Source organism: Lepisosteus platostomus, chromosome 3 (genome assembly GCF_059453375.1).
Source record: "Lepisosteus platostomus isolate fLepPlt1 chromosome 3, fLepPlt1.hap1, whole genome shotgun sequence".
NCBI classification, from domain to species: domain Eukaryota; kingdom Metazoa; phylum Chordata; class Actinopteri; order Semionotiformes; family Lepisosteidae; genus Lepisosteus; species Lepisosteus platostomus.
In genome coordinates, this window is record NC_142613.1 from 63,339,149 (window position 1) to 63,364,932 (window position 25,784).

General features: G+C 37.3%; 1 protein-coding gene across 1 annotated transcript; it reads right to left on the reverse strand.

The window, feature by feature from the left end:
- On the reverse strand, positions 1-23,245 carry LOC148675251 (tyrosine-protein kinase Src42A). Its single transcript, XM_088626380.1, has 9 exons — positions 22,874-23,245; positions 16,936-17,057; positions 15,245-15,405; positions 11,071-11,230; positions 7,579-7,731; positions 5,030-5,085; positions 4,620-4,773; positions 3,958-4,089; positions 1-2,497 (listed from the first exon to the last, which is right to left on the reverse strand). Exons 1-9 carry the CDS (start codon positions 23,167-23,169, stop codon positions 2,292-2,294), a joined length of 1,440 nt encoding a protein of 479 aa, XP_088482506.1. The 5' UTR covers positions 23,170-23,245; the 3' UTR covers positions 1-2,291.
- Between the last annotated feature and the right edge of the window lie 2,539 nt (positions 23,246-25,784).

Below are 25,784 nucleotides of genomic sequence, written 5' to 3' on the forward strand. Positions count from 1 at the left end.
TAAATTTCCAGATTGTTTTTATTGAATTTTCACAGCTGAGATTAAAAGAGAAACATTAGTCAATAAACAATTTAGCAATGGTATATTCTGTTTTGGGAGGTTCATCCATGTGCAAATGAAATTAAGGCTCTAGAAACAGCAGTGCAAGGATCTCAACTCATTAAAGAGGGGTGTGTTTATATCTAAGTATTTAGTGTAGCGGCAAGGCTTATTAATAATACAGGAAATAAGTTTGCTGCTCCCTTGCCAGTCTCTCTCTCCCTCATCTCAGTGGTGGACGACACAGAGAGGCCATTCCATGTGGTTCAGATTTAAGGTGTTTTTCTGTCTGGTCTGATAGAGTTTTCCGATAAGGAACAACTCCCAGGGCTGAGATTCTCCAGCCACCCTAATGAATGGTCATCTCTGGTGCCTATCTGTCTGGGAGATTCCAAAGGAGAGACTCGTCACAACGTGCTTACAACCCTAAGGTCACAGAGCATTGTTACTCATCTTCCACCTTGATCAGCCAATCAGGAACTGGTAGGGCAGGGTAACCCCCACGTGGGTCTCGAATGTCCGCGGAACTTTCAACCAATGAACGACCGTAGATCTTCCAGATAAAAGAAGCAGCACAGGGCCCAGAATGGGCCCCTCCAGGACATTCTCAGACTCAGCTTGGACAAACATGTGATAGCCAGTGTGTCCGAGTGCCGGGACTTTACTTGGTTCTAAGAGTCGAGACCGGAGGTCGCCCACATGTAACCAAAGGATCTGCCTGAGGTTAGCCCAGCAGCAAGCCTTGTGAACCACCAGTAACCACCGTGAATGCTCACCTGATCAACGAGTGAACTACGGTCGGAACTGTCGACAGCTGAATCTCAGGATTCAGGACTAGCGCTACACCGGAAAAGAACTGGTCTTCTTCCCCTCTTAAGAGTGTGATTTGCTTGGCCCCACAGTCACTTTTCATGTGCACAAACTCTGCAAGTTAAGCCAGGACTAACGAGCCGGTCTTCAGAGAGTCACTGCCAGTGTGATGCAGCAGGAACCTCTCCCTGATTCTCTCACACCTCCAGCTGCACCAGGACTGCCTGGCACTGAGCCAGATGATTCCAATTGGATGATTCCAATTGGATGATTCCAATTGGATGCAGCAACAGCCTGTCTCTGTTCCCTTGTGTCTGCGGGAAATTTGAATCCACATACTGTTGATTGGATGAGTATTCAACATTCTACATTGCAGCTCGAGAATTCAATTGTTACCTCAACCCCAGTTGTTGTCAATTTAATTCCTATGAGTGATGTACTTGCTTTTGAGTATCTAGTGTAGAAGTTGTGATCAAAGCTCATTAACTAAATGGTATAAATTAATGGTATACTGAATGTATGTCTCTTGGTAACTCTTCAAGATTGAATATACCTTTTGTATTCTGCTAACCCTCACTATAAGATCTGTTATGTTTCTATGCACATTTTATGTATTAATAAATGTATTCTTGTGTATTTTTATCCATGTGTGTGCGTTGCTGAGTTGTTCTGCAAGGTAAATGCACAAAACCTCTACAGTAGCATGATATTGGTGAGTCTGTAAGGTAGCAAATTCACAGTATGCATTACTTTACTACTAAATGCCAGCTTTCAGATGAAATAAGTAATATTTATCTTCATGACTAAATTAGATATTATTCCCCATGTAAATGTTGCCAAAAGTTTAATTTAAGCAGTTAGCTTATTCAAGCTTCCACTTGATAATCAATGTTTCTGATACTGGTTATTTAAAGTAGTTTTGACCACAAAGAGTTTACTTTTTTTTTTCAAAATATATGATTCATCCTTCACATTCAGTGGAGATACAGTTAAATATTATTGAAGCCAATGGAAGCTTGATATGCTTCAAATCATATTAAAATTGTAATAGATATATATCTATTAGCACGCTGTTCTCCAGCCCTTTTTTATTTTTTCATATTCAGTTTTGATGAAGGGATTCTGCGGTCACAATTCTCTTTTCTTAACGTGGATTTCTCAATGGATCTTCAGCCTTTTCCTGACACTCTGCTATAAGATAATGTCACAAGATGTGTTTATAAACTTTGTACCTTTGCATCTGAAGTTCCTTCATTAAAATAAATATTTTTATAATGGGAACTAACACAGACTTCAGCATAGGAGTAATATAGACAATAACAAAAAAATACTGAATTTATATCACACATTTTGTACCAAAATAAAGTGTTGATCTCAGTATTCTGTGGTGCGGTTTCCAGAGGTAGAGTATTGGACCTGGAGCAGTCAATTGCTGGAGTTCGTTATTCTACTGCTGGGAAGGTCTCCTCTATTTGTGACTCAATGAGCGATGTCAGCATTGCCTGCAGTTCCAGAAACCCCGGTCTTTCGGGGGAGTCAGTTCTCCAGCACAGCCTCATGATCTCATACAGAGCTTGATGGCAGCCTTCTGGTATTGGCATCAGATTGCCTTGGAGTATATATCTGATACATGATTTGTTGTCCATCCCTGTTCAGTGAAAAAAAAAGTAAATAGAAATATCATTACTTGGGACCCATATGTTTCTTTCTGTTCTAGGATGTAATTCAGAAAGATGTAAACTACGGCTCCAATTAAGTTGTTTTTTCTTCCACTCATGGGAATGTATTAGGCTCATACTCAACATACTGTTTATGACTGTGATATAGAGTGTGACAGAAATTTAAGGAATTGTTAAATTGAGGTTTTATGGTTTAGTCAGAATTTATCCATCCATCCATTTTCTAAGTTCTTCACCCAGTTCAGGGTTGTGGGGGATCAGCAGGCGCAAGGACAGGACACCCTGGACAGGACACCAGGACACACACAGACACAAACGGAGACACAGACACACTCACACCAGGGCCGATTTTCCTAGAATCCCATTAGCCTACCAGTGTACTTCTGGACTGTAGAAGGAAACCAGAGCACCCAGAAGAAACACACACACACAGTGAGAACATACAGTACAAACTCCACACAGATAGCACCCCAGGTCTGGAACTGAACCCAGAGCCACAGCCTGCAAGGCTGAAATGCTAACCACTGTTCCACAGTGTCACCATAATCAAAATTTAATTGTTATTTAATTAATAAAATAATAAAATTTTCTAGAAGACAGAAACATTTGCTTTAGGATTTTTTTTTAAAAGGAATCAAATCATTAAGAATCGTGACAGACACAAGGTCTCATGACTTGACTGCCCAACCTATTGAGTTTTGACCTAGTTTCATGATTCTGGGATTTTCCCTTTAAATGAAAAAAAAAACATTCCTGAAGGTACAGTAACAATTTTAGTGTGGTATTCAGTTGCTGTGAAGCATTTTGAATAAAAAATGATCCCAAAATAATTGTAAAGTAATCGAGAAACATTTATTCATCCACGTGTGTTGTTTTATTATTATTTTATGTTGTAGGGGATAAATTCAGTTTTTGCTGTGCAGGCAGGCATTTAATGGTAACACTGTTATGGGAAGTGTAACAATCACTTTTACATCTACAGAGGACATTTCAGCACTGTTGTTCATTCTTAAAAAGTCTAAAAATGAGCTTAAGAAAATAAAAAAAGAATCATGATTATGTTAATGTCTTATAATTATAGTTGTAGTTAGAAAAGGTAGAAAATGCAGTTTTCACATAGGGACTTTTCCAAAATTGAATTAAGTAGAACAGAACACAGTGTCTTTTAGTTGCTCAGGTCAGGGTGCTCAATTAGGATGGAACAAACTGTCGCTCTGTTGTTAAATTGAGTTAAAAAATTGATAAAAATACCTAAATACCTAAAATACCTGAGGGGAGTCCCCATTACCTGTAAAGCGCTTTGAGTGGAGTGTCCAGAAAAGCGTAAGCAATTATTATTAATTATAATAATTATTAAATAAATTAAATCAAGAATAAAACACCTGTGCCATTAGGAGGGTTGAACAGCAGCCCAAAATGTGCACAATACCTGGATATGGCTCCTCGCCGTATGTTACAATTTCCGTTAAGAGAATCCCAAAGGACCAGACATCAGATTTAAATGTATATTCTCTTTCTAAGAAAATCTCAGGAGCCATCCATTTAACAGGAATTTTCAGATCTGGGGTGGGAAAGAGTCTGAGCTTCAGTTTTCAACACAATCTTCATGTAAAGAGATGCTAAGTTTAATTTCAAAATAATATCTGAATTATTTTGTGTGTTTTTAAAGATGAGATTAGGTTTTTACTTACACACATAATTGCACATGTACTTAACATTCATATTTCAAAGCTACATTTCAAAGTTACCTTTTATTCTTGTTTTTACCTCAGTTAATAAAATCCCAAAAGTGGTCAAAACATATCCTTTCTTCCCTTCTAAACTAAAATTATTAAATACGTGAATAGTTTCACAGCTAATGGGCAATTTTTTCATGGAACTTTTCTTTAACACTTTATGGAAAGTGACTAAATTCTATAGCACATGAAACTTCTTTTTCCTTGATGGCAGCGATGCACTTAAAGAAACTTTGTGAAAAAAAAATCATTCTAGTTATTGAAATGCTACACAAAAAAACAGTTAATGTACTATCAATGCCCAAAGCAACTGTCACTGTATTGTGCGTATAGACAAAAAGAACAGATTCAATACCTATCTCCTTCCTTTTTTCCTCGGCGAAAGTAAATTGGGCTAGTCCAAAATCGGCAATCTTGCAAGATTTCATTTCACTGAGTAGAATGTTATCTGCTCTCAGGTCTCTGTGGATAATCTTTTGTGATTGCAGGTAAGCCATGCCTTCAGTAATCTGGAAGGGAAGGAATTAAAATGAAGAGAAAATAAAATTGACCAATTGCTAATATTGCCTAAACTAAAAATCATTACAGAATGATAAAGCTGTAAATTTCTGGGAAAGCAGATGTGGATGAAGTGTTAAGTAAACCCATTCTCATTTATATAATCAGTCTCACACCACAGGCTTTCATTTCTTGGTTTAAGTTCTTTATGCTGTTGTAGGATATGAGTCATAAAGATATTTTACCTCATCTGAAATATATACAAACCTGTACAGCAAAGTCTATCATGAGAGAGTACTCAATGTCTCTCTGTTCTCTGTGACCTAAACAACAGAGGAGAAAAAAAGCATTAAGGATTTTTAATATAGATATGTTTAAATAGTAAAAAGTTGAAGTATGTTATTTTGTATACATATACTGTCTATTAAGGAATATATTTGTGTAGGGTGGGCAGAACAGTGGTGCTTGGGCTCTGGGTTCAATTCTACATGTGGGCTGTTTTACTGTACAGTATATGGAGACCCACTTTATCCTTCACAGAAGGCAAAACCCACCTAGGTGGTGATTGGCAGGCATTATGTAGCAATATGTACTGTAAAATTTCAGCACAGTAGATTAGATTTAGAAGTAAGGGATTGCTGGGAACTTTAGGTATGCCAGATTGTGCAGGACAAGACACATTTTGGCCAGAAAGTTAGAGTTCATTTCCAAACAGAACATTTAATGGAAATACTAAAGGATGCTATCTCCTATAGAACAGTGCCCCTACTCACCACAATGATACATTGGTTTTAGAAACCAGGATTCAGAGGGAAAAAACACAATATACCAGTCCACTGATTCCACTTACAACAACAACCTACTGTAGTATCGCACAAAGGTCTCCCATCCCAGTATTGACAGTGTGTAAACCTACCTGTTGGATTTATTGTCTAGTGCACATTTGCAATATTCGTTTATACATATTTGGTTAAAGTTAATGTCAAGCAATAGAAACTTCTCTTTAATTTAATCTAAATGTGAAGTGGTTATTTTTTAAAGGATTCATGCTTTCCTAATCTGTAACCTTGTTACATTTCTATGTTAAAGTCCCTGATAATAATAAAAACAGAGGCAAGGCACAACATAGCATGACATAACAGGATGTGACAGTGTTAAGTGCTAGTGCCTAACAGAACAATGTAAGCATTCAGCTGAAAACAAGTTCAGATAGGAAGGCAGATAGCTTTATCTCATTCAGCAGATTGTTCAAGTCATTGGGATGACTTTGGAGTATGGACAAATGAATGCTTGAAGAATCCCTAATAATCCATAATCACCCTTGTTTTCTGAGACACTTCTCTACTTTGGTATCATCACGGTCCATAGCCTTGCTTTACTGAACATCAAATTAAAAGTTACAAATATATATTGTTTGTTTTCAGTGATTTAACAAGACTTTTTAACCTTTGGAAGATTAACCTCTAAGTTGCAAGAAGTATAGACATTAATGTGGGCAATGATTTTTGTCCCTCTATATTGTGCGTTCACAGTACATCAGGTGGGTAGCTGTGTCAGCATGCATAGGCTGCAAAGGAACAAGTAATAGGTTTATTCCATGCTGAAAAGAGAAGAAAGAAAACACAACATTCCGGCTATGTTTTCTATCTTCTCTTTTCAGCATTTAATAAACCTATTACTTGTTCATTCACAGTACATGCACATTTGTGGTAATTCATAATTTGGTAATGAATCATGTAGTTTTTGTTAAATTAAATGTCTGAACACACAATTAATGTGAAAGAAAGAAGAGCTAACTTAATACATTCTAGGGCTTAAGGGAATGTCCTACACTGACAGGCTGGAAGAACTGAATGTTTTTAGACCTGAACTGAGAGGACTATACAGGAACCTGATACAAGCATTCAAAATTTTCAAAGGCTTTGACAGAGTCAACTTAGTGGACTTCTTCTGAATGAAGAGTGAAACACAAACTAGAGCCACAAGTAGAAACCATAGAAGTCATTTTAAAACCTAGAACAGAAGACATGTCTTAACCAACGTTTTGTGGAACAATGGAACAAGCTACTTACTGTAGCTATTCTGATAAAGTATAGTACCCTGTTTCTTTAAATAAACCAACTGGATTAGATCCTTGGATCAATAAAATGCTCAAAGGGCCAAATTACTTCCTCTTGTTTGTAATCTTTGTATTTTTCTTATGTAAAAAAGCAACACAGAGTATTTGAATAATCCATCATGCTTCTTCATTTGTAAAGAAAGTGGTAAAGGTACATATTAAAAATCATTAAGTATCACTTCAAATCAGTTGATCTTATTCCAAATTATTTGAATGTAAAATATGAGATTATTTTATATGGACTTAATGGCCTCTTCTCATTTGTAATTGTTCTTTATTTTCAGAAATAGAATACTTCTTAAACCCATCCATGGACTGAGAAAGTCATTTATTCTCAGTAAGGGCTGCAGCAACCTAAAGCCTATTCCAAAAAGTAGCAAGGAGTACATACAAGCACCATTAACCCAGCCAAGACCGAAGACTTTAGCAGGTGGGGAGAAACTGGTTACAGATGAAAGTCCACATTAACACAGGAAGAACATGCAATATTCACACACATATTCACTGGAGTTTGGTCCAGTCTAGAAGCAAATCAAAGATCAAGCAGTTTTGAAGATCTAACCACCACTTCATAGTAGATGGATAAATATTGAGGTGTCCTGAGACATTTGTACTATTAATACAAAATGTAGAATAAAATAACTAAACTAAAACAACTGGACTAAAATAAAGACAAAGCAACAATTAAGAACCTTACACTGTAAGTATTTTGATAAGCTCCCGTTCCTCATGAGTTCTGTGACAATACAGAACGGTTCATCTTTGGTGCACACAGCACAGAGTTTCAGGAGCCTTTCATGATTCAGATTCTTCATGATCATCACCTCATTCAGGATATCTGACTTCACCACTGTAAGACAAGAGGTTAATTTAGTAGGAAATCTTCTGCATATGGTTTATGATGGGTGGTTTGTGAGCGAATCGTTTGGGAAGACAGTTGATCTTCCAGGAGTCATCTTGGATGACAACTTTCCCATCTTACAAGATAAACTTTCCATTGGAACCCACGTTTCTGACCACCTTATCTGCACAAACTTCTTGTTCACAGTTCTCTTAACTTCCCACAGCAGCTATCCACACTGGGCACATTCCTCTGCAGCAGAATCTGCTGCATCACCGGCAAATATAAGTACAGTGTATATCCAATACCACACACATTCAGTGCCTCTCTGGACAATTTTGTGCCACCTGGATAACATGTAATTCCAACAGCCTCATTTGCTGCATTTCATGTAGAAAATGCCCAGGCATTTACATTGGTGAGACAGGAAGAAGAGTGGCAAACCATTTCAGGGAATCCAAACAGAAGGACAGAAGATCCAAAACGATAGTTCCCCATTTCACCTATAACGGCCACAATCTTTTTGACTGCATCCTCACACAGTAGTTTCAGAACTCTGATTGCAGAAAGACATCCAAAACCAAAATTATCCTTAAATTTGGATCACATCTATCCTTCTAAACCCTTTCCATTCATTTTCAGATATTTCAGTTTTCCACGTCTCCTCCAGTTTTCCATAAGGTTGTGCACTAAGTCTCATCTGCATTATGCCCGTTTCCCCCTACTCCCCTCCCCTTCTTACCTGCTCTGTCTTTTGCTTTCCTATGCCTTTATAATAATAATAATAATAATAATAATTGCTTACACTTATATAGCGCTTTTCTGGACACTCCACTCAAAGCGCTTTACAGGTAATGGGGACTCCCCTCCACCACCACCAATGTGCAGCATCCACCTGGATGATGCGACGGCAGCCATAGTGCGCCAGAACGCTCACCACAGATCAGCTACCAGTGGGGAGGAGAGCAGAGTAATGTAGCCAATTCATTTATGTTACTTTCCCACACTCCCTCACACCTGAAGAAGGCTCCACAGGCTTTTTTTAACCATTCAGCATGGAATGAAAATCTACCTGTTCTAATTGAATAGTTGGCACCCAGAGGGAGATTCCACATGTGAGAGGAATAGACACAATGGGCACTGTGTGGAGCAGGCAACAAGGGAGTGCTCAGAATTCTAGCTGTGCTATCTAGACTCCCTCTACTCACATCTTTTGGGAGATATGCTGTAGTCCTGTATATCCAGGTGCTAAAGCACTATATCAGCCATGTTCCCTTGCAGCCCATTCAGAATCAGAATCAGAAACTTTATTTACCATGAACAAGATATACAAGGAATTTCTCTTGGTGCAGGTTTCGACATAAATTCCAATAACATATAAGTAACAAAAAAGAAATATACAGATAAAAACAAGGTTCAGTGATATGTACAATCTAAAAGTATGTACAGTTGAGTAATAAAATGTACAGCGAATACTGTGTATATTTACAGAAAGTATCGGTAGCATGTGCCGTTAAATGAAAATGTACAACTGATCACAGAGGACGGATGAGAGAAGTGTCCTTGTTTATAAGAGTTATGGCCTGAGGGAAGAAGTTGTGCAGGTGTCGGTTAGTCCTGGTTTTTAGGGCTCTCACTCTTAGTCTCTGCTGAGAAACAAAATGCTGGAAGAGAGAGTGGCTGGGGTGTGAGGGGTCAGCCATGATTTTCCCCAACCTCCTTCTTATCTTAGACGAGTATAGATCTGTGAGGGGGGGGGGGGGGGGGGGGCTGCCGATGATTTTCTCTGCACATCTCACAATGCGCAGTAATTTCTGCTTTGGGTACGATGATTCAGAGCCAAACCAAACAGAAATAGAGGATGCAATGACTGATTCTATTATGGCTGTGTAGAATTGGACCACCAGTGCTTGTGACAGCCTAAATTTCTTAAGTTGTCTCAAAAAATGCATGCACTGTTGGGCCTTCTTGGTAATTGTGGTGATGGTTCTGTCCCATTTAAGGTCCTGTTGGATGACAGTTCCTAAGAATTTGTAAGACTGTGCTCTGCTAACCGTCTTTACATAAACATGTCTTAACAGAGGAAGGAGAGGGGTGGGCTTCTTCCTGAAATCAATTACCATCTCAGTTCTTTGTGTATTCAGCTCCAAGTTGTTCACTCCACACCATGAAGCCAGGAGGTTTACTTTCTCCCGATATGTGGATTCATCACTGTTTGTGATAAGACCAACCAGGGTCGTGTCGTCTGCAAACTTGAGAAGTTTGACAAGAAGTTTGGCGGGGGTGAAAAGGTGCAAATTGGCAGGGTGAAAGGAAGAGAATGAGGTATAAAAGGTGTCGCAGACTGACTGTGGCTAGGCTGGGGGGAGGGGGGTGAAGTGGAAATCCTTTGACTCTCAAATCTTGAATAGAAAATGTTTAGTTCAGTTCAGTTCAGTGTAGTGGGCTACTACATAGCCCACCTCACCAGCATTTGTAGAGCTGAAACTGGGTTTTCTCAAGCTTCTCACAATCCTATAAACCTGTAAGTCAGTTCCACCCATTATGAAGCAAGACCATCCTCTGAGACTTTCTCTTTCTTTCCTCTCATACTGAAGCCCAGACACAATCTAGAAACACTTTTCATCGTGATGGTTCTTATAAAACTTATTAATTAGTCAAGGGGTGTAGCCAGTTCCACACACAGCCTTCTTGCTCATGTGGAATCTCACTCTGTCTGAGTGCTAATTATTCACGTAGCCCTGGTGTGCCCCATTTTCAATGAGGTGTTTCTTATTAATAGATGGAATTGCCTCACAGGCCTTACATATTTAAAGAAGGAATATAAGAAAATTTGCAGCTCACATTGTATAGTACTGTATATGCATTCAGTGGTCGTTACTTTGCCATATTTTTTAAGCAAGCAAAAACATATTTTATTACATACACCGTAAATGCCATAGTTAAACAACATTGCTTGTTTTTTTTTTCAAATGTATGTAGATTATAGACACAAAATTATCAGATCAAAGACTTACAGTATTCATTAATCTACTGTAGGTCAAAGTTATTTAAAGCAGATTTTTAAGACTTGCATCGCATCCTGACAGCCACAGTGCTTGCAGATAAAATGGAGAGGGGAGGCCATCCTTCTCCAGTTCCTGGAATTTCAGGAAACCTTGAAACCACAGGGCAAACATCTGTAGATTTTGTAGCAACATACTACTGATCTTATCTGCTCTAACTGTTATCTAAGTGTCTGCTCCTGACTGCCTTTGTTGTTTATACATACTGTTAAGGTATCATATTTGCCCAACAGAGTGATTACTGATGGACAGAAATCTCTCTGAATTGGTCACAAGGTCTTACCCATGAGCTCTTTGATGGCCACAGGAATCGTGTTGTTCCAGAGACCTTCCCAGACTTCTCCGAATTCCCCCTTCCCCAGCAGCTTCACCTTCTTTAACGAGCTTCTCTCCACCTCCCACTCTGATGCGTAGGACAATGTGGGGATGGATGGTGTGTCTAGCTAGACAATTTCATAAAAAAACAAAAAAGAAAAACATTAAAACATATTGGATTAGCAGAAGGTGGGCAATTACAGTTTCAAACTTGTACAGTGGCTAGACTGAACTTTAGATAAATGTATTTATTTTCTTCATCATTTTATTGAACTGCCAAAGCTTTTATTTAGGGTGATACACGAGTTAACACATACATGTACAGTACATACTGTACTATATAAATTGTATAAAAACATATAAATATTTAGATGTAAAGCTCTTGTGAAGCTTTATGTAAGAAAATCACAGAAATGGAGTTTGATATATCAATGGAAAAGTGTAATTAAAAATATATATATAAAATATATATCAAGTTGGTACAGTAGCTGTGTCAGCATGTGTAGGCTGCAAAGGAACAAGTAAAGGTTTATTCCATGCTGAAAAGAGAAGAAAAGAAACGCAATGTTTCAGCTCTGGAGCCTTCTTTGGGTGTGGCATTATTGAGAGCCCCAGACCATTAGACCAAGTAAATGCAAATGGTAAAATAAAAGGAAAAAATAATTTAATTTATGAGACACAGGTACTGTACCGTCTACCCCATAAATTGTTAAATATGTGGTCATCAACTTTTCTTTTTTTATTTTCTTTAAGTGCGAAAACACGGTGCACCTAAGGCTCATATTCCAAGCTTCACTGCTTTGAAGAGGTCTGGGCACATTTAGCATTAAACATGTAACAATCAAATGTAACAATTAGCAGAACATTTGTGAAAATCTGCTTTGAAGAGAATCATAGATGTGAGGTGCTGTCTAATTAGAGAGCAGATTGCCCTTTGAGGGGATGATGAAAGCAGCAGCACAGAGATTACACTTAGTGTGTGCACCGGATGGACTGATTTATGATTTAACAACTTTATTCATTTTTAAATGATGCAGTAAAACTGCCAGAATAGGCAACACTGTCATACCATTTTGTGACAAAAAATGTTTTCCAGATTCAAATACTAAAACAAATACCTCTAATGAAATAATTAAAAATGCAAAGGTTGCTGGGGTGGCATTGCTGCCTCACAGTGCTGGGGCTTGGGTTCAGTTTCCAGGTATCTCCATGCACTGCTATCTGCATGGAGTTTGTATGGAGCTGTCCCCATTGGTAGCACAACTTTCCCCTGGCTGCTTTGGTTCCTCCCACAGTCTGAAGACATACTTGTACGTTAATTGGCTTCTGGGAAAACTGGCCATGGTATGAGTGTGTATGTGTTTGTGTCCGTGTGTGCCCTGTGATGGACTGGCATCACATCCAAGGTGTACCCTGCCTTGCGCCTGTTCCTTTGCTGGGATAGGCATGACCCCGTATGGGATAAAGTGATTAGAAAATGGATGGATCCAAGTTTTAAGAGGAATACAATATCATGAAAAAGGAATTGTTAGTCTGCCTTTACAATCTTGTTATGTTAGTTAGAGCAAATAATGTGAAAACCTTTTTTTTGAAAGAAGCTAATGTTACTTCAACAGCATTGATTTCAACAACACAGCTGGGTGGCTTGTTCCTGATTCCCATGCCACCTGTGTACAAGAAGTGCCTTCAGTGTTAAATGCTCTATCCCTTAGTTTGTGCATGTGTCTTCTGGTTTGGGTTTCAGTTGACCCAAAGGAAGTTTATTGGGTTAATGTGAGAAGTATTGAATCTCTCCCACCCTCCCTACTATTGCATCAAGAATGGCTTCTTTTGGATGAATCAAATGAACATTGGTCCTAGAACCTAGGGACTGCCATAGATTGATCGTATCCTTCTCTGCCTTCCTATCCCTAAACTATGAAGGGAAAGGCTCTACTTTGTTCTCCAAGCTAAAGCACAAAGGTAATGCCTACAAAATAAAAAAGTTTGGTCTTTGGTCTGTGTGCTTCCCTGCAATTATGAGGTATTCCCATGTAAATAAGCCAGCAGCCATATCACCCTGCAACTCACATCTGGCAATCCTCTGCTGCTAAGCAGATGTGAGCCTGGTCAGTACCTGGATGGGAGACCTTGTGGGAAAAACTAAGGTTGCACTAAGGTGTTAGTGGGGCCAGCAGCGGTGCTGGGGGTCCTGCAGTCTACAGTATGTGGGTCCTTATGCCCCAGTATAGTGCTGGGGACACTATACTGTAAAAAGGCACTGTTCTTTGGATGAGACATAAAAATGAGGTCCTGATTCTCTGTGGTCGTTAAAAATCCCAGGACATTTCTTGAAAAGAGTAGGGGTTTAATCCTGGTGTCCTGGCCAAATTCCCCCTTGGCCTTTACCAATCATGGCCTCCTAACAATCCCCATCTATGAATTGGCTTCATCACTCTGTTCTCCTACCCACTGATAGCGGTAGTGTTGGGTGCTCTGGTGCACTTTGAGTGGAGTGTCCAGAAAAGTGGTACTGTAAGTGTAAGCAATTATTATTATTGAAATGCAGGGTTTTTTTTTTTTCATTTTAATCAAGGGCGTTCCTTTTATTTCTGTTAATTCCATGTGTGTCCTTTACCTGAAAATTATTTGAACTTTTCTCTGTTCTTCTATAATCTGTTTTTAATATGAAGCATCTGGCAGCATGAAAAATCTGTATCTTGCATTCATGGAATCACTGGAGAAGAATTCTGCCTTATAATTGGGCACCACTAGTATAGGCTCTACACATAAAATCTACACATAAAACTTTCAGAAAAACCACATTCTCCTCATGTGGGTGCAATTCCTGACACATTTCTCAGTGACGTCACTGGCTTGATTAGAGAACTGGAGAATACAATCCTGGTAATAGCTGACCAGACACAGAAAGGCCCACACCAACTGTATATCTTGTTTTAGATGTAGGCCAGTCTTTCTCTTTCTGGAGCTCAGGCGATACTGATGCATCACCAGCTACAACTGATACTGTACTTCTCAATACTAAAACCTCAGTTTTATGACAATTTCTGAACAGAAGTGCAGTGTTGTATGTATAATCCTGCAGTGTTTGTTAATTCCATAATATGCTGCTTGTAATGAAACAAATGTATAACAAACGAAATAGTGCACAATTTAGAATTTTATAAAGGGTTCAATTACACCACTACTTAGGAAATCCAAGTTACATTTGGCTAATGGCATTGATCCCACATTGATAGATGCCACATGTGCTCACAAAGATCCCCTTTACCAGTTTAGCTACACTTGCTTAAGTGCTCCTTAAACAAGTGTACTTCTACAAATAGTAAATACACTTTCAGCTCCTCATGGTTTAACTAGAAAAGCTGCTCCCATATGTAATTGGAAGATCCCATATTATGCCACACAGAGTAAGACATAATTATTTTGAGGCTGGAATATTTTGTTCCGGTTAGTTGGATAAAAGATTTTATTAGCTCTTCCTTTGTCTTCCCAGGCACTTTGTCAAAATCTATCTGAGTTATAGATATAAGCCTGAGGCTTGTAGTGACGATGAAGTGAGTGGCTTAACATTGTACAGTATACGTATTTCTGTCAAAGACCGCTATCTACCTGCTGGTAGATTGGTCCCAAACATTTGAGTTGATTGATAATAAACTATTTTGAAGGTGTAAAAATGAGAAAATTAATCATGGGCAGGTCTGCATTTAACAAAATAATTACTGTAAATCCCAAGATGCGAACACACGAATTACAACAGCAAGTGTATATAATTGCTTAATTCAGAATGCATCAAAGTCAAGAACGTCACTGCATGGAATTTAAAATTTACACAGGACAGAAAAAATGCATTCCATTTCCCTATGACTTCAAGGGAAGGAATCTATGAAGCCAGTGCTTTATCAAAAGGTCAAGGAACAAGTAAAGGTTTATTCCATGCTGAAAAGAGAAGAAAAGAAACACAGCGTTTCAACTGTGGAGCCTTCTTTGGGTTTATAACCTGGGCGAATATGTTTTGACAGCTAACAAGAGTGAATATTCTTTTGTCCAGCATGAAGATTTAATATTCAAGAGAAACATTTGTGAAAGAAATAAGAAAAACATACTAATTGATCTGAAAACAAAGGTTTTTTAATACTTACCATAACACAAGGTTTTTGAAGTTTAGTGCACAGTCCATTTGCGTTTTCAGAATATGCTGCTACCAACTCTGAAAGATTCTTAAACTTCATCCCTTTAACCAGATAGCAGTCCCCATCGGATTCCAGAATTCTGTAATGTCTTGCGAAATTCCCATTCCTCACTGTAAAATGTTAAATAAAATTGCAAATGCTTCAACAATAGCATTAAGAAAAAAAAACCCCACAATGTTTCGGCTTTGGAGCCTTTTCCGGTGTTGCTTACACCCAGAGAAGGCTCCACAGCCGAAACGTTGTGTTTTCTTTCTTCTCTTTTCAGTATGGAAAGATTACTTGTTTTTTGGCAGCCTATGCATGCTGATCGAGCTACCCACCTGAACTATGTATATTGATACGATAGATAGATACAGTATTTTAAAGATACTATATTTATTATAAATATTATATTCTTTATAATATGCCACAAGAGCATGTAATACCAGATTGACCAAATACCAGATTTAAGCATTGTTCAAATATACCTGCTATTTTAAACATTACGGTGCTGAGAAACCAATTGTAAACCCCTAGGTTCTTCCTTACAGAGCTGCTTCAGGTCAGGGACATCTGAGTATTTCCTTGCACAAACAGCTTGTTTCAGGTTGTTAGATAACATTTCTATTGGTTTTTGGGCTAGGCTTTGATTTGAGTAATGCAGAATACAAAAATTCTTCTTCTTTAGCCATTCTGTTATTGTTGTTTTTGTTTGTTCAGTATGTTTAAGACCATTATCTTGCTGCATGATCCATTGTCAGCTTTTTCCTTATGACTTCGTAGCTTAAGCATTCATTCACATTTACAAGGAACAAGGAAACATGAGAGGAAAATATAAAAAAACTGTTTTATGCAACATATTTTCGAACAGTTATTTATAGTTCTTTTATGTAGAAAAGTCCCCTTTGAAGAACATTTGCTAGGAAAGAAAACGTATTTTATGAATAGAGAAAACTTAAGTTAAACCAAAACACATTTACTGAAGTCTTTAAACCACTGAATTTATTACACCACAAAGCTGACTTCAGTCTCACTAAAATGCTAAAGAATCAGCTTAACAGTGGAGTGAATAAAACAACCAGCATTTGTACAGTCTCACAAATTATTATCCAGTATCTATGTATCTATGTTGATTAAACACTACTGCAGCTAGAAAGAGAGGATACGTTATTGAAGTAAACACATTGTCCAATATTTTTATTGTTCCAGATACAGCATACCAATTGTAATGACCTGTCTCTGCCTACTGTATACTGTACAGTACATACTCCTCTTCTGCCTATACAGTACAGTATATACTGAGAGGCATTCAAATTACAAGAAGTTGAAACCAATAGCATCTGTTGCTTTTTAATTGGCACTAAGTAGTCTCTACCTCAATTTTCTACACAGGAAACATGAATGTTCTGTTTGTATGTATATCAAACAAAGCTGTTCTTAAAGGCATTGCGAATATTTCTGCAGTCATCACCCCACCCGTCACAAATATGTCTTAGTCATGCTCTAAAGGGGCTTCAACAATTTTCAATAGTTATGTCATTAAGCTTCAGAAATATTACAAATGATCATAGAACAACCAAGCCATAGAATTCCATAGTATTTTATCACACTTGAAATGTCCTGCTAAGGCAGATGATAGATACTGTAGGAGATCTGCTCACCTGTGAGAAAATAGTGCTGTTTTCTTGTATTTCTCCACACAAGAAAGGCTCCTTCACCATTTTCTTCCCTTAACAGGCATCGCTTAGCTTCCATGCACTTAGTGATGTTTTCAAAGTACCATCTGATAAAGAAAAGTTGAAGATGAAATGTTTAGCACATTGCATATATACAGTATGCTTCTAATTATTAGTTGCAGGTTTATTTAATTTTTCTCTAAAATGTTACAATCAGACATAGTTTGATCCTTTTAAAAACTCTTTACATTTCCCATAGGAAAATTATCCATGGAAATTAAACTGTTGATAAAGAGTTCTGTACTTTATGTATCTGTAAAAGATGCACTTTACAAGCACATTAGCTTTAACAAGAGTGGTGGTTGTATTGTAAACTACTATAATTTTCTTATATATACAACCATCCTTTGATTTATGAATGTACAGTAATTCATTCTTTGAAAAATGTTCATAAGGTGGAAATTCGTAAATCAACAATTAAATTTCTATTATTTTACATGTTAAACCTTCCAGTTAATATAGCTCCTGAGGTTTAGAAAATCACCCAGCATTACTTGTTTGTACCTAACAGGGCCATGAAACATCAATATGAGGACACTTGTTAACTATAATTAATTATAGTTAATTATACTATAGCGTCTGTTTGAATACGCACGATGCAGTGAAAATCTCTTCGTAATAAGAAAACCAGATGTGAAATGACATGCTATGTTATATCAAGCATTTGTAAACTGGCTATTCATATTTTGAGGAATGGGATCTGCAACACAACCTTAGCAGTACAATTTTTTTCCATTTTTGTCTTTTCAGTGATTATGTCTCGCACCTAACATTATGTATTTACTGTATGCCACAGAATGGTGAAGGTGGGTGTGGGGAAAGGTTTTGGGCACAATATTGACTTTAAGTATGCTTAAAATGACTAATATCTTTGTCCAGGTTGGTGTGTTTGTCTTTCTTATTTGTTATTCCTCCCACATACAGTAGGACATTTGGCAATGAACAAAGATTGAATGATGAATGAAAATTAGTTTTTGGTTACAGCAAACCCCGATGTTCATGTATTTCTGTAAGTGTGTGTCTCCTATAGATATTGTGTGTAATAATAAAAATAATAATAATAATAATAATAATAATTGCTTACACTTATACAGTATAGCACTTTTCTGGACACTCCACTCAAAGCGCTTTACAGGTAATGGGGACTCCCCTCAACCACCACCAATGTGCAGCATCCACCTGGATGATGCGAAGGGAGCCATAGTGCACCAGAACGCTCACCACACATCAGCTATTAGTGGGGAGGAGAACAGAGTAATGAAGCCAATTCATAGATGTGTATGTGCTCTCTTATGAAGAACATAGTGATACGCTGACCATGTTAGAGGAATAAAAAGAACAATTATGTGCAGTACCTTATGTGCCAATTATGTAACCTGTTGAGAGTGAAAAGGGGCCTAGCACCCTTAAAATTCACTGGTCCCCACTTATACAGGTGTGCGGAGAAGAGAAAGTACTTCATACAGTCCTTCAATCAAGGGCACAACACTACTGTCTCCAGTAAGGTCTTGAACCCACCATTTGGGTTACTCTTTGGACTTGCACAATCTGGTCTACCTAAAGTTCTCCCTTAATTCAGATCTGCTGACTAGAGGGGCTGGTGGAGTATAATGGCTGCTATCAACTATTAAGCAGGAGGGAGCTGCTCTTCAGTGGTGTGTGAGATGGGGATCCTCTTATGTGTAAAGCCCTTTTGAATCCTTTGCCATGAAAAAACACTATACTGTATAAATGTCAAACACATGTCATTTTTGCATAACAAATGAGAGTTTAAAGGAAAAGTTGCCCTCGCAACACATTACGTTATCATCTTGTCCATCTTTGTGTTCCAAAATTTTTTTCTTCTGTCACTTATACTTAAAAATAAACTTAATGATAACCGTCATATAACACAATGAGGTACAGATAAGATAAGGATCCACAATAAATGAATATGAAATACTATAAAGTCTTCCTTTCTCATTACTTTGATTTTATTGACTTTTGCATCTATAAGAATAAAAAAAAAAACTTTTGGTACTGGCGTCTATGCAAACTTTTAATCCAAGTCAAAAACGTGTGATATATTGATGTGAAATGTATCTGGCACATTTCTGAATAGTGAAAAACACATCATATTACATCTAAAATTTAAAAACAGCAATCCCTATCCGGAGCAAACTAATGAAAAGCCTCATGATGAAGACAAATCAGCTGACATACTTCATGAGAATGAAATAAAAACAAAAAATAAATTATACTGATGACTCATAAAGTTGAAATTGGAGGCCGCTGTCAGCAAGCAACCTACATGTACAGTATTAAAATAAACCATAACAATACAAACATGACTGAACTTGAACATGACTCTTTCGGACTGAAAAACAAAATCCTGCGAAAGTAGGGGTTTATAATAAGATGCTTCCTGCATTTGATCAAATTACTATATCTCATCTAAATTTATACGCTATCTTTTTTATCTTCTCAGATCTGAGATGACCTGTCTCTAGTACTACAGTGCAAAAACTGTGTTTAAATATGACCAAAAAATAATGTTTCTATACTGGACATCAAAAAACCTTAGCACTTACAAAGTACCTAATTCTCTTATTTATAAATGTATGTTCTTAATATCAAGAAAATTAGAAACCTTTTGAAGCAGCTGTATTAAGACTTTATTGAATAAATGTTATACTATAGCAGCAGATTAAATTAAGAAATGATAAAACTCTATATTGTTTATAAAAAAACTTCTCAAAAACTCATTAGCTGGTGCAAAATATTGCATACAGGTGAAACAATACAATGTATGAGGTGTAGACTTATGAAAAACCTAAGCCTGGCATATGGCAAAAATTATGGTTTATATTTTTAAAACTAGAATTTAAACTGAATAGTGTTGTATTGAAATTGTACAATATACTAAGACAATTCTGTACAATATTGGTCACCATGTTTAAAAAATATTAGTTCTCTGGAAGTCTAGAGAAGAGTATTTTTTGATATATTTAAAGGCTCAAATGAATGTTCTACAATGACAGGTTGAAGGAAATTCTATTTATGCTATCTTTACCTTCTCTCCAGTAAACATACTGTATGGACAAATGTGTTTGATGTTCGAAAAAAATGATTATTTGTTTTACCCAAAGGCTTGTGGGAATACAGAACAAGCTACCAAATCATGCTGTTGAAGCTGATATTTTAGTTAATTTTAAGAAACAGCTCAATGAGATCCTTTACTGATCATCAGTCATGCTAGATGTTTGATGAGCAGACTCGATCATGACCCTTCTTATGTTCTTATAATTGTTTAATTGAAAATAAAAATATAAAATCTACTTGTTCTAGAATGACATTGCACTGAGCAAAGTCAAATTTGTCAAATGATTCATTAATCAATTTCCTGCAAAAAGCAAGGGTTAAATTTATTAAAATCTCTAAGTATTTCTTTAAATAAAATTTAACCACATTTTAACTATCTCTATATATCCTATAAATAAGTGTCCCTGTATAGAACAATATAGTGATTTCTGAAGGTTTTCAGTTTCCCTGGGATGTAAGACTTGCAGTATCAGCATGCATCACCATGGTTAAAAAGCTCTCCAAAGACTGCAAATGGTCATTGACCTCCACAAGATGGGGGCGGCTGTAAAAGAAGCTATAAAATGCCACATGTACTACTTTTCTCTATAGTTTCCATTATTAAGAAATTTAAAGTTAATAATCTGGAAGGAAAGATTTGTAGATCTCCGACATGGGCTGGCATCGTCAGGATACAAAGTTTCAAAAACAACAAGTCACAATCGTAATCCCTCACTTTAAGGGCGCTGTGGATTTTTCACATTTTAGTTGATTATGTGCACCTGCCTCCTATCCTGCCCCTCCTTATTTAAGCCAGACGCTTTCACTATTCTGGGCTCAGCATTGGAAGATGGACGCCAGGAAGCCTGCCTACCAGCGGGTCCTGGAGTGACCTGACGGCATCGCCTTCACCTCGGCGTCCTGACCATCTGAGTCCGGGGCTAGAAGCGCCTGGCCCCGTTAACCTGTTTTTAATCCCCGTCCCTGCACTTGGTCCCTTTACGGTTTTTAAACCCTGTCTTGTTTTTGTCTTGGATTGATCACCTGGTACTGGACTTTTGGACTTCGCCCTGGATTGCCACCTGGACTCCTCTGGACTTGTTCACCATGGCCACACTCCCCCTGAGCACCAGAGCACAGTCGACAAGCCCTCCTGTTTGTCAACCTGCCCAGTTCCTCATTGTCTCCTCCCCATGTCTGTTTCACTTACTTCTGGATTATACCGTCTGCATAGGGTCCTGACCTACGCATCGTTACAGGTAATCTCACAATCATGGTCAAGTTGCAAGGAACAAGACTTTTGACTGATTAACTATCTACCATACATGTGAATGAGAATTAGAACCATATCCTATGATGGCATGAAAGGAAACTGAGGTTTTGTGCTCATCTGCATTATACTGTATGTGGTGTGTAAAATGTGAAATACATGTTGATAAAACACTCATATCCACTGTGAAATATGATGGTGGACTCTATTATGTTTTCGGCTTAGTTGATTAATAATTAGTCATTCCAGATTGAGAGGGTAGGAAAATAGTTCCCAAACCTTTCAAATATAGATATACAGTATAAATAACAAGGAACTAAGGTAGAAAGTGGAAACACACTTAACTAAGTCCTACAGTGATTTTTTCTTAAACAATCATCACCTTAGTGCTTGTTTTAGTTCTGCATCAAATGCCAATATCAGAAAAAAAGCACAGAAAATATGCATCTTTAATTTGCCATGGATAGGTCAAACTTAAAGTGCTCCCTGCTGTTTATGTACAGATGGCTATTTGACCCATCTATGTCAAAACCAGAGTCAAACCCACATGGCTATCTTTGGGACATTTAAAAGTACTTAACCTACTTTGAATTTACCCATGGTCAAGAAATAAATGACACACCAGCACCTAAATGTATCTTTTTTCTTGCATTGAAATATGTTTGTCCAGAAAATGGCCTAAATGAAATGATACTAAGATATTTGTCTTATTTGGGACACCCTTTTTTGTTTTAGTAATTTATGTCTATCTGTGCTATTTCCATACTTTACTTCAAACAACTCATATGCCAAGATTTCTAACACCATTGTTTTGTTGTTATTATTAGTGAGATTTAGATTATCTACATGTTCTTCTTTCATTTTATGCTGCACATATGATTATTTTAAACCTGCCCTGAAGTCAGAAGAAAACAACCTGACTTCCTTAAGAAGCAGATCTTGGAGAAACAGGAAGAACTCCTTTGAATTCCTATCATACCTCTCATCATAGTTTTAAAGAAAAAGTACAGACATGAGTACTGTGCTGTATATGTAGCATGCCTGGTGACCAAACATAAAAAATATATACTGTGTTTGTATAAAGATTTGATTAAATTTACATTAGCTCCTTGGAATTGTCCTATGTTTCAATAACCAGTTATTAAAAATAAATCTTTCTTATTTTTTTATTTTTGAAACGTCCACACATTTCTCTGGAAATAATCTGAAAACACAAGGAATTTGACTCTGCATTTGTATAAGTATCATTGACATAATGGATGACACTAAATAAGAGTTAGGACGAAAAGCATGCCCATATACGGTAAATAGTATAATACTTATCAAAAATACAGTACATGCAATGTTTATCTCAAATGATTACTAAACATCTGTTGCAGGATGTTTCATGTCAATTTCTGTCTTCAACTGTTTTTCGCTAAATGTTATTCCTACACTGCAATTCAGCCTCTTCTAGATACAGTAGGCGGCTTGATGTGATTTAAGATAGAAATTAGACTTAAAAACATCAGTTCTTTAAAATGGTATACTTACGGTGCAGCTTCAAGACTGTGCATAGGCCTGATAAGTTGTTTAGGGACATAGCCCTTTTCTTCTGTTACTTGACTGTATCTACCTGACTTTACAGTCAGTTTTCTCACGTAAACCCAGTGCTCTGTCTCGTCGATGATTTCCAGTATATCCCCTCGTTTGACAGTGAGGTCCATAGGAGTGCGAGGACTGTAGTCATAAATAGATGCATAAGCACTGTAAGGGTCAGGGATTTCACTCTCCGCTTGTTTGTGGCAGCAAGAGCACCGGCACTGGTCACAGAAAGCAGCATTTCCCATTTTTGTTGTGTCTCCCGCCACCACCTCATACACTGAATGCCAGAGACACACATTGCTTTCTTTAGCACACAAAGGCAGAAGAAACAGGTTTTACTGGTTTTATAATGTTCATGGGTGTCTTCAGAACCTACCCAGACTTCCAAACAACCATTGCTGCTCACAAACAGGACATTCTGTTCAGAAATGTTCACTATGCTCACTATCAGTATAATACTGATTACCAACAAACTGCTGTACGTTCTGGTCTCTAGTACGAGTTTAATATTTTAATAGCATTTCTACATTCTCAGTTGTTACAGCATTAGGATACTTGTAAACCCTGAATTTTGTTGTAAGGTTGAATTACAGACCTGTAAATCAGCACTGCTGACCTCCTCAATGTAAGGTACTGTAAAAGTAAATTGCTACAGTACATATACTGTACCGTATCTATCTCTAATGGCTAGTAAGAAAACCTTCCTGGCATAAAGTTGATGATTTCCCCAGCTCACAAGGGCAGTACTGCAACTAACCACATGGGGCAGCCGAGGAGCTGATTCATGGGGCATCCCTTTGGCAAGGTGAAATAATCACCTCTTATCCCTCTGTCACAACCCATACTGTACTATAATAAGATTTTAATCAGAAGTGTTTTAAAATATTTCCACTTCATCATCAGTTGTTAAATAGAAAGTTAAAGAAAAGTTTAACTTTCTCAGCTCTGGTTCTAAAGGCTTAACTTGGCTCACAGAGTTCATTCTAAAGTTTGAAACATAAAATTAACGTTTCATGTGCTGTCCTCTAAATCAGATAAAGCTATTCCACACACATGTTGTCTTCCATGCTAATTGCCCTTCAGAGATATACATTTATCTAAATGCAGCTTTCAAAAAGCTTTCAGCTTTAATGCTGGCATTCCTCTACTCAAAGAAGAACTACAATTCTGCTCTGATTAGCTGTCCTGTACTGCTGTTTCCTCAAAGCCAACTCCACAGCCAAATAAATACAGCCTTCCAATCAGCAGGTGTGTGACCAACCAATCCCAGAACTCACCTCCTTAATCTGAGGGAAATTTGAGGGGATACCTACCGTAAGAAAACAATATTCTGTATTGTATTTCCATTGAACCAATGAACACAATAATAATGCAGACACTTGGCAACAAAATAAATAACCCTTGAAGTAAAAAAATAAATGCTTATTTTGTGAAAACAAATGTATGACAAAGGCCAGAACTGTGACCGACCACCCAAGCTAAAATTCATATGCTGGTATGATTTTGTCCTTCGGTTCAAGTGGCACTCTCAATCATAGTTTAGACAAAGACAGGCAACAACTATAATACATGTTCAAAGAATTAGAAGGAAATACAGAAAATATGATTATGAAGTCCTTCTTTTGCTGCAATAACAGGCGTGCTGTGAAAACGGTAAAATTTCCCTTTACTGTAGGTAATATACTGTACAATAACTGCTTAAAACCCCCTGAACAATAAAAGTGGATTTCCGTGCATAATGTTGTACTGAGAGATTCCTAGATCAATCGGTTTGTTAGCAACTGAAAATCAAATGACCACGAAGTTAAACGGCAGCCTCTCATTTTCTTATAATTTTATATATTAATATTCAGTAAATGTTATTTTATTAAGACTAAACAACTAACACCTTCCCTTTAATTACATAATTTAATTATATAACATTTTTGCTTGTAATAGACTCTGCTTTATTGACATTAAGAAATGTTTACTAAATAATTATTTATGATCAGCAACCATTAAAAATGCTGATAACCAAATTTCACGAGGAATGACAGCAGCCGAAAGCTTGGGAGAAATTAGAATTGTTTATTGTGATGTGGAGATTTGGCGTAACCCGCTTGGCTGAGGGCCAACCTCCCGGCCATTGGACGGGGAGGATAGGACCCCCATGCGACCAATTGGGTAGCTGCAAAGGTGGAGAGGGGGTGGAGGAGGGATGCAGAAAACGAACGAGGAAGAGGAGAGGGTGACGTTTGATATTTATGGAGACCGGTTGCTTACGTCAGGATTAGCGAGAATTGCGGCAGCTGTGTCGAATGAGCGCGGCTGCCTTCATTCCTCCCGAACTTTCATTTAAAACTCCATAAATCAAAGTAACATAAAAAAATACAGTACGCACATACTAAACATTAATGACAAATCATGATGTATGATTGCTTATGCAATACCCCATATGTTAATATTATACATGTAATATTTATTTTCATATGTCCCATATGAACAGCAGAATTAAAGGTTTCTAATTCTAATATGTGTACCATCATACTTTCTGATCTATATACAGATATTGAACGGATATCTATATCCTTTCAAACACCAGTAAATCTATTGAAAAAACAAGTTTGTGTGCTATACTGTAAAAGATTATTACTGATTTGAAAGTGAAACAATTATGGACAAACAGTATTGAATTGATTGCATATTTAACATATAAATAGAATTTAAATGCTGAATAATATTAACAAGCATTTCCGATTCCAATAAACACTTCATTCTAACAACATAAGATGATGGCTAGCCTTAAAGAACAATTACTAAAAACTGTCCCTGCATCTGATATCTCACTTGAGACAGTCAAGTTCGTGCTTATCTTTAAATC

Bases quoted from the DNA above. Each gene is read 5' to 3' on its own strand.
- LOC148675251 (XM_088626380.1), bottom strand. From the start codon at position 23,169: ATGGGAAATGCTGCTTTCTGTGACCAGTGCCGGTGCTCTTGCTGCCAC. The intron at 15,406-16,935 runs GTGAGCAGATCT...AACATTTTACAG, and splicing joins ACAGCACTATTTTCTCACAG to TGAGGAATGGGAATTTCGCA. The intron at 7,732-11,070 runs GTAAGACCTTGT...CTTGTCTTACAG, and splicing joins GGCCATCAAAGAGCTCATGG to TGGTGAAGTCAGATATCCTG.